Source organism: Onychomys torridus, chromosome 19 (assembly GCF_903995425.1).
Source record: "Onychomys torridus chromosome 19, mOncTor1.1, whole genome shotgun sequence".
In the NCBI taxonomy this organism is placed as follows: Eukaryota; Metazoa; Chordata; class Mammalia; order Rodentia; family Cricetidae; genus Onychomys; species Onychomys torridus.
Genome location: NC_050461.1, coordinates 36,864,163 through 36,874,509, shown reverse-complemented (window position 1 = coordinate 36,874,509; position 10,347 = coordinate 36,864,163). Strand labels below are relative to the sequence as shown.

Sequence of the window (10,347 nt, the reverse complement as noted above, 5' to 3'; positions counted from 1 at the left end):
TGATGACATGAAGAACTCAGGAAGGTAGTCTACCAAGGTATGGATCTACCTGTGAAGTTTAAACATAATATTCTTTCTTCATACATGAATTTTCCCCAAAAAGGTATGAAAATTTCCTTTACTTAGAAATCATAAATGAATCTATTTTACAAAAATTGGAAATTAAAGCATGTTGGGGAAGCTCCTTTGTACTTAGAAAACAATCTCTTCATTCCTCCACTCCATGGAATAAAGTCTACCTGTAAAGGTGTAAGCCCCATGTTATCAAGTGCTTCCCTTGTGATCAGGTGATCAGATGAAAGCAGAGAGCTGAGATGGCCTGAAGAGAAAAATGATCAGAAATTAGCTTCTCTCAAAACTGAAGCAGACAGTTTTACTTGCTCAAAGTATGGAACTCTTTAAAAATAAATGACTAAAAATGTTGAAGTAGATAAAAATCACTTTAAATTATTAGTCTGTCTTAAAACTATGAGTTATTGAACACTATTCATGAGAGAAACAGAAGCTAGATCTCCTGGATGACTGATGCCCTTTAATATCCCAACTACAACAAAAAATGGTAATCGTTCTTGACATTTCCCAAATCTAACCAATGTGTTCTGGCAGTTTGGTGAAAACATTAAAGTCAGCAGATTTCCAAAGTAAGAGTTACCTTTAAAGTAAGTATTGTATGCTCAACTGTATTTTATTCTCAAATCAGCCAAATCTTCCCTTTCAGACAAAAGTGCAATCAATGCACTAAAAGGCAAAAGGTAAGTAAGAGTACTGGGCTCATGCTTCTCTTTTTATAGGACTACGCACATCTATAGGCCTTACTTTATCATCAACAGAACATCAAAAGCAAATCTTATCCAATTAAGTTAAACCTCTTCATTTAGGGGGCAGAAAACAAACAAAGGAGCAAGAATAGAATGTGCCTTATAGTCCCACAGTTTTTTGTTTCTTTCTTTCTTTTTTTTTTTTTTAATCATCTAAAGAACTCACTGGGTGCAATGGATAGGTTGACTTCAAAACAACAGAATGAAATTTTACTAGAAAACGTCAATAGGTTAAAGAACAGCATTACAAGTATTTTATTTTAAAAATCAGAAACAAATACAAAGACAAATATGGTATCTGAATAGAAACTTAACAAAATTTTAAACTTGAGTGTACAGCTAACTCACAGTTGCAGCTTGCGCATCAACAAATCTGCAAGTATTATGTCCTATAGACCTAACATAGTTGTATTAAACATCATCTGACCAATAATAATTATTGCTTGTCTTACGCAACTTGAGCATTTCCTGCAGATGTGAAACTTTTCAGATCATCAAACACCAAACCAGAAGTAACAAACCAACTGATGAAGAGTTTTAGTTTAGCTTGGGTTGTTTATGAAGAGTTTTAGTTTAGCTTGGGTTGTTTGTTTGTTTGTTTAATGCTGTTGTTTGAAACAAAACACCAAGCACTTCTGAAGAACTTAAGACTCAATGGCAATAATGTTTAGACAATTGGGAAAAAAACAAAACAAAACCCTGGGGTCATGGCATAAACCAAGTGATATAAAATATTTACATAAACCCCAAGTTTACCTATGCATAAAATGAATTATTTTTAGTACTCCTTTAATGTAGATTTCTGTATCATACTTTTTATCAAATTATCAAATTTACTCATGAGAAGTAATCTCTAATTCTAATTCTAGATGTCTTCAGCACATTTAAGTCTCCAAATTCTAGTGAACAGGGGCTGGTTTTAGAATATGTGATGTTCTGTATGAAACTTTTTTTTTAAACAAACAGTAGGGATCATGGGACTCTTTAGGATGACCTATTTTCAGATATGCTCTTTGGATTACTGCTACCAAAATGAGACATACTTTAAAGAGAATAAAACTGTTCTTCATCATTCTAACCAATTTGCCCTTCCTTCCTGAGATCACCTCTGATTTTGGAAAGTCAGTATTAAATGGGTTAATGTGGCAATAGACAGAATGAGAAGTGTGGCCTGACTAGTTCTGCAGCACAGCACTTAGGCTAGAGGATTATCTCGGAGAAGATCTGGATAGCAAGCAATTGCTTGAGCAATGCCTTCTGTAAGCGATGCCCACCACAGCATGTGCAGATTTTCTGTAGGTTCTTTGACCAGCTTCTAGAGACACAACACAATTCAAATAACCAAGTTCTGCCTTCCTGCCTTCGTGATCCAGTGTGCATCATTTCTAATTTCACTTCACAAGACCTGTTATATTCAGCTCATTTAAAACTGCAACAGCAACAGTTTCCAAGTGTCATATGATTTGGATATTATTTCCAGTATGAAAGCTGTTAACCTGTACAAACAGTCAAAGAAAGAGCACTCACTCAGTTCTATTCTCAAATCACCTGTCAGTGGGAGGACAATGCACCTAACAGGAACCGAAGACCCGTCCAGGTAGCCTAAGGCAGTGCTGGCTCTCCAGGTCCGACTTATGGTCACTTGTCATGTACTCTTCCCAAGGCCCGAGCATCCAACAGTGGGTCTCAAGAGAGCTAACGGATTAGTAAAGGCTTCCTCCCAACTCCCACACCTTTAGTTTCACCACAGAATCCCACACCTAAATGACACCCATCCTTCCTATCACCTTAGAACTGCATCAGAGATTCTGCGTGAGACTAAAACCCTACCAAAAATCTGCACCATTTCCCATTTGGGCTCTAGTCTTAACCACACGACATTTGGGAACCAAGACAGGGCAAGGGGCAGCCCTCATTTTAGTGGCACAAATATACAAAGTAAACTCTGCTTTAAATTAGAAAGCAAATTAATGTCACAGAACGTTCCCCTATAAAAGATATGTAGTAAAGTAATAATATCAATAAAATAGCTATTACTAAAGCAAAGCTTTCATCAATAAGCTTCGAGAACTTTGAAGGAGGAGAATGGCTTCACAAAATGGTAGTCCAGGTTCCCACAGTGTGGACACTGCTGGACATTGCTGTACTCAGAGAAGTACTGCATTCCGATCCGTACGTCGATCACAGGCTTGCCACAATGCTTGCAGTTCAGACGAGCCTGGGGAAACAGACATCATGAGCCACAGTCCCACTGGCTTTACAATACTAATCAAAAGCCATCTAATCAAAGTGTTGATTGCAAGAAACTGAACTGAAAGAAATTCAGTAAGGTATCTCCATTATTAACAGAATCAGGGTATGCACATCTAAGATACACATTCGGATATTCATCATCATCCTTCTAAAGATAACAGTCTCCCAGGCTCTATCTTAATAGGAGGTGCCTATCAATGAGAGAACTCTAAACTATACTACCTGAACATCTCCACCAGTTACCTAACAGCAACTACCTATTCCCTGATTTTTAATCAAATGGCATAACCTACATGGAATACTTTCCTGAAGGGTCCAGGTTTATTTCAAAAGCTCATATACACCTTCATTTGATTCCACATAACACTGTTTTCTGTAATATAAAAATAGAATTTCTCTAAAATATCCAATCAAAATTGTTAATCCAGGCAGGAGTGGTATGTGTATCTTGAGACTTGTAGAACTCACTAGCATATGACATCTTCACCTGTGCCTGGGCCTCTAACACCATGATCCTGGAGCCCTTCAGCAACAGATCTGGGAGTGAAGTGGATAGGCAGAAATTACAGATCAAACAGTCTTAATTTAGATCCTTCCTAAAAATGTGCTAACAAGTTTGTCCTCAAAGCATTCCTGTGAGGGAGTCTAATCTGCATTTCAGATGATGAAAAGGGGCACACAGTGATAAATACCATGGCCAAGAAAACAGAAAGCAGAACAGCTGGGATTTAAACTAAATGCACTCCAGAGTGCACATTTCAGCAACATACGGACTATCTTTCTACAACCTAAAATGAACTCCCTTTTAACTACTTCATCCCTCTAAGTCTTGAGTAGAAAGTTCTCTTTAACCTTTTATTCCTTTCTGATAACCAATTACTGCTTATTTTTGCCTCAGACTTACCTGGAATCCTCAGTAGTGTCTACTACTATATCCTCACAGTGAATATATTCAATTGATTAATAATAGTAATCAAACAGTTTTCCATCTCAGTTGGGGAACAGAAAATATAGCCTTGGCATATATCAGTTTAAAGAATAAATATGCAGTTGTATACTAAAGGTCTGGTGGGCAGGATGCCATTGTGTATTTCTCTTTGAAGATAGGGAAATCCCATGGCCTTTCAACATGTAGTAGAAAGAAGACCAAAATAGGAATCACAGGTTTTAGTCACAGCTGTGACACAATTTGTGCAGACCTGGGCAAAACATTCAAAAATTTGAGTCATCCATTACAAGCAACAACTCAGAAGGTGAGTGAGCTCTGCAAGGTCCCATGAGTTTTAACAGGCCCAGGCCTTTTTTCACTTCCTCAGTTCCTTAATTCAAAGGCTAGCCTTCCTGTTAGATCACATATGTGCAAAGAAAGGTGACACTTCCTTTGGTGTCTCTCATCTTAGCAGTAGACACAAGGCACAGCAGAGCATGACAGTGATTACCTAAAAGATTATGGTAACTCATTGTCAAAGCTAACCTTGAATCTGGAAATGTAGTCAATATACCACAAGAGCAGAAAAGTAGTCAGCCTTATCCAAAACCAGAAGTCAGAAAAAGGAGATTGTCTAACTCTCTCATGGGCAGATTTCTCTTCTGGAAAATACTAAAATGGCCAAAACCAAAACCAAACAAAACCAAAACCAAAAAAGAGCTGAACTACCATCACCGTCTCTGGCAGCCTTTGACCTCAACAGAAACTGGTCATCAACTGAACAAACTGGCAATAGAAGGAGAAGACGTCTCTGCTACACAGGAAGGCCTGCCTGCCAGGGGTTATGTAACAAGTTCTTCCACAAGCATGTGGAATACTGAACTCAGGTATTCCTGGGGTTTGGGTCTTCTTACTCGCTTATTTAATGGGGTTTTGTGTCAACACCTCCCTCCGTTCCTTTTGACAGCTACCCTCCAGGTGCTCCTAAGAGCCAGAGAAGAATGTTGCTTTCCTAGCACTTTAAGAACTACCAATCTTTCTGGTCAACCTCACACAACTTAAGAGTGAGAGGCTGGGGTTTTGCCAACTCTCACAGAAAGTAAGCAAGAGGAAAATTTTGTCTGTTCTAGAAAGTAAAGCTTTCCTTCTGAGTTTCAATTATAACCTTTTGCTACAATTTAGTTACACAACATGAGAAAACTACAACAAACAAAAAGAACATTGAAGAAACCCTACACAGAATCTGACCCCCAGGCCAGAGACCAGTGGCAGAGCTCAGCAGGGCACTTTCCATGCGAAGTTACAAGTGGAAACAAGGTGTTCTGCTCTTTTGTAACCCTTTTCTGACATAAAAATGAAAAATACCCCAAGCCTATTATTGTATATATTCCTCTGACTACATAGTGTTCTACCTCAAGGTAACAACAACTCAGGCATCGGAGTTCTTCTTCACCCTTAGAAGCACCTTCTCCAAGGCACCCGACTCCTTCTTCACCCTTAGAAGCACCTTCTCCAAGGCTCCTGACTCCTTCCAAGTAACCACAAGGCAGCCTTTAACTCGCAATGCCACCCACTGCACTCCAGCTTCAGTGGATACCAACCTGACAGCAGGGAGAGGCAGCCAGGATGTCGTAGGTGTACATGGTGCCCAGCTGGTGCCAGCTGCCATCCCAACGGGACTTGCACTTGATGCAGACAATCTTGTGAACCCCTTCCAGGCAGTCCACACACACTGCATACAGATGCATGAGTCTCCCTGCACACAGAAAGCACAGGGCTCAGGTGGTGGCTACGGTGGAAGGCACCTTCATCTCCAGTTGCAATCAAAATTCCCTCATCAACAACACAAAGCAAACATTTTATCATTTGAATAAACAGAAAAAGCAAGTCAGATGGTTTCTATCATACATCCTTAAACTGTCCTAGTAAGATAACAGTGAGGGGTTGCTATCAATGTGACAAATTCAAATCTATTTAAAATGGACACTTGCTTTAATTTACTTTTCTAAAATGTGCTGCCCAGCTTATACTGTGTGTCCATCCAAATCCAAATAATAAAACCACATGGTTAGAAGCAGTGTGTAATCACCAGGATTCTCCAGAGTCTATGTGTGGCATATAGCGAACCGACATGGACCAACAACACTGGTCTGATGAGTTGTAACCCACAAACAATTTCATCCAAAAATGTCTGACTTCATATTAACAGCCCAGAATTTAGCCACAGCCACAATTACTACGTTAACTGTCCTCATTCCCAAAACTGCTATCACCACAGCTAATTTAGGAACTAGAATTATATATTACTTGTGAGATATTAGAAGTCCAAAATATTATTTACTGGGCTTTTAAAAGTCACAACCTCATTCCTACACTGTTAACCAAGGATTCAATGTTTATAAAGGAAAGAGGTCATCCAATTATATGAAAGGGTAAAGGTTTAAATAATTAGTCAGCATGTCCAGGATTCCTTGGGCAGTATGTAACAGCAACATTGCTAAGCACAAGGAGCACTCCAGAACACTGCTGAGAACAGGGAACATCACCCCAGAATACTGCACAGTGGCTTCTTATTCAGAATGTGCTGCTCACTGCCAAAAGTCAGACTGAGGGTTTTTACCATTTACTTGGAAGGACCAGCTCTTTGTTTTCTACTGCAAGGCACCTAATGGTCCTCTTTAGAGGGAACCTTTTCATTACATTTGCTTTCATAGACCTCTCTTTCCTTCAGAGCAGGAGACATACCCCATTCATCCTTCTCAACTCAGTATCCAGCACAGCATCAGCAATGTGAAAAGCTCTGTGTGCTGAGTGAATGGATGGCGCATGGTGACAGCCAATGACACTACAAGCTGGGGGGTGTCACGGCAAACTCAGGAAGGGTGAGAAGGGCTTCTTGCAATACCTCTCTTCTGAAACAGCGAAAACAAGTTCTCACATGCCATACCCACTGAGTGCCTGGGACCATACCCACAAGTCAACTCAATTATCTATGAGCCACTGGAACACTTCATTTCCAGTCTCCTCCTTGGTCCAAATTGGAATAATGTTCTATGACACATCAATGCTGCTAGTGAAAGTTAACACCAGACACAGAAAGTATTTGTAACAATGGCTGTGATGACCGAGGCAAGGAACATTCACTGTGCACTTACCAAGGGTCTGCCCTGTGCTGTAAGTGCTCTATCAATTAATTCATTTAACTATCACTGCAATTGTTATTTCCATTTCAAACAGGAGGGACAGCAGAGAGCCTTAAAGAGACTAGGTAGCTTAAGAAAGCTTACAAAGAAAATAAGGAGCCAAGATCAGGCCCAATTCATGGCTATGTTAACTCTTACCCTACAGGCAAGCAAACTCTTGGGAAGCCTAGTACAACCTTAGCTTCTGGATTTGCTTTCCATTACTATTCCACCATGTCCTATACAGAGAATTTCTGGGACACAGGAAAGATTCTGTAAGCAGAGGCCTAATGGGACAATCACATATGATAGACAGTAGTAAAGAAGTCTAAAAAAAGTCCCCCTTAACTAGACCAATCTTACTTATGAAGACCAAACAAATCCATTTTCTGGATCAGAGAGCAGGGGCTGGAAGCAGAGCTGGGGAGGGCCAGAAGGACTAAGGGGCAGAGCAAGGGAATCCAATGAACACAGTACACATCTCAGCAACATATAATCAACTGTGAACTGAGGAATCTCATGGCCTAGAATGTTGTCATTCTGTTGGAACTGAGAATGCTTTAAAAGTGTGGTTGGGATAAGAGCTTGCTGTAAATAAGATCACCTAGACTTCTGAGGTACAACAATAGAAACACTGACCCATGACTAATGCCTTATTTGTGGTACTGATGACTTCTCTAGTATTCATTAACCCCCCTGACCACAGATTCTAAAACCAGAAGTTAGTTGTCAGAACCTCTGTAGCATGCACTGAACACAACAACCATTATCTCTGTGTATGCTTACATGCCAGTGTGCATACAGACATGTAAGTAATTCAGGCCTATCTAATTTTTGCCTTTCTCCATCCCCTCCCTGATCAACATCCTCGGGGTTTAGTCTTGAGCTCTATCACAGCCGTTTCCTCTTCTCTTCATTTAAGAGCTTTTTACTGCCAAGATTGAGCCACCAATGTTAAAAATAAGCTCCCACGTGTTCACCCAAATGCCTGTTTCTAACAGTGCTTGCTAGATATCGCCACAGAAAATTAACTAAACATATACAAAAGACCTCTACCTTCTTTCCCATGAAATCAGGTTTTTCCCCCAACCTTATCTACTCCCACCTGTGAAAGCATCATTTATCTTGTCTGGATTCAAGGGGAACTAAGGAAGACCCTTCATTTTTACAGCCAGTCTCCAAATTTGTAACTTCCCTTTTAAATAAATCTCCTGCAGCTATCTTCCTTTAAGTCTCCCTGCCTCAGACAGTAGTTTCTTATCTTCATGCATACAAATGTGACAGTTTCAACTCTGTCTCTAGGTCCCAAACCTTTCAAGCAACTTTTTTTGGGTATATTATTATGTTTGTTTTTTAAATGCTGAAAATTTTCTCAATTCATAATCACAGGGTAAAGGGTTTCTACGATGGCTTGAAAAGAATGCCTCCTCAGCCCCAGCCTGTTCTCCACATCTATTCATTTTCTACTCCGTAACATTTCCAACCAAACAGTTCTCCTCATCTCCTGATCACAACCTAGTTGATTTTCTCTTAACCACCATCCCTCATACTGCCTTCATACTGCCTCCTGAAGAACCAAACCCAAGTGGCCCTTTCCTCCTTGGGAATCTCAGAATGCTCAATGTACAATATGTACATATGTGTACATGTTATTTACTGATTCCATGTGTGATGCTATTAGTTACAGCCTCAGGCCTAGTACAGTTAATTACATTTTATAAAATGCATTTTACATACCAAGAATATACGTTGATGACCTCATCTAGCACATGTGCAAAGTATGATTAACAAACGAATACTTGATGGACATAAAAATAAATGTGTCCATTGTAAGTACCCTAATTCATTTCTGTAAAGTATGGTGCAAGTTTAAAGGTGTAGAAATAAAGGTGTTTCTACCCACTCCCCCTAAAATCACTAGCAGTTAAGCTAAATGAGTAACGAAAACACAAACTCACCTCTATAAAACAGGAAGAAGTCTAACTCCCATCTAACTCTATTTCTGCCATTGGCCATTCTCTTTCCTACCCTAGGAAGGGTGTCCCCTACCCTTCCCAGCCTTAGCCAAGCACTATTCCACTGTATATTTCTGAAATCAGTTGTTTCAACTCTATAGCTGAATGAGATCATATGGTTTCGTCTTTCTGTGCTGGCTTATTTCATTTAATTATGTCCTCTAGCTTCATCCATTTGAGTAAGTTCAAGGTGAATCATCACCCACTACCAATGAGATGCAATACAGCCATGACAGAAAACAGTAGAGTTCCCTCAAAAAAACTAAAAATTGAGCCAGGTATGGTAGCTCACACCTTTAATTCCAGCACTCTGGAGGCAGAGCTAGGCTAATCTCTGAGGTTAAGGCTAGCCTTATCTATATAGCTAGTTCCCAGGCCAGCCAACGCTACATAGTAAGGTCGTGTTTTTAAAAGAAATACATAAACAAAAAAATTATGAATGATCTAATAATAAAGAAAGAATATGTAATGACCTGTGTAAAAGATTTTCAATTAGCATTACCATATGATCCAGAAGTCACACTACTGGGAATGAAGTCAGTATGTCAGAGGTATTTGTACTCCCATATTCACTGCAGCAATACTCACAACAGCTATAGAATCAAACTAAGGGGCCATCAAAACGCTGACTGGACAGAGAAAATACTTTTGTGTATATACATATACACACATATTTAGCCATAACAGAAATTTAATTATACTGCCATAAAATGGATAAACTTGAACACATTACATTAAGTAATAAAAATATGCCAGGGGCAGAAAGACTAATACCATGTGATACACATAGTTGTGGAAGGTAAAAGTACTGATGGAAGTATAGAGTAAGAACAATGGCTACCTAAGGCTAGGAAGGGGCAGGGGAGAAGCGTGTTAAAGGACACACAACTACATACAGTTAGGAGGAGGGAAAGTTCTAATGTCAGTACTGTAGCAACCATAGGCAACACTACTATGTAGTGTTTTTCAAAATAACTAGAGTTTTCAATGTTCTTACCAGAGATTATAAATAGGAGGTGAATGGTATCTTCAGTACCCTAATCTTACCATTACACAATATAAACAAGCATCAAAATGTTCCACTACGGTTCAAAAGTATGTACAATTGTGTTTCAATTAAGAACACGACTTTAAAAACTCCCAAACTGACT

The 10,347-nt window shown here is 39.4% G+C and overlaps 1 protein-coding gene across 1 annotated transcript in view; it reads right to left on the bottom strand.

Annotated features, from left to right (window-relative positions):
* Positions 1–1,548: 1,548 nt before the first annotated feature.
* The window catches only part of Heca (hdc homolog, cell cycle regulator), a 47,239-nt gene continuing 38,440 nt past the window's right edge, over positions 1,549–10,347 (bottom strand). The window contains 2 exon segments of the mRNA XM_036168935.1: positions 1,549–3,036; positions 5,601–5,755. Of these exon segments, the coding sequence (XP_036024828.1) occupies positions 2,872–3,036; positions 5,601–5,755 (320 nt within the window). The 3' untranslated portion in view covers positions 1,549–2,871.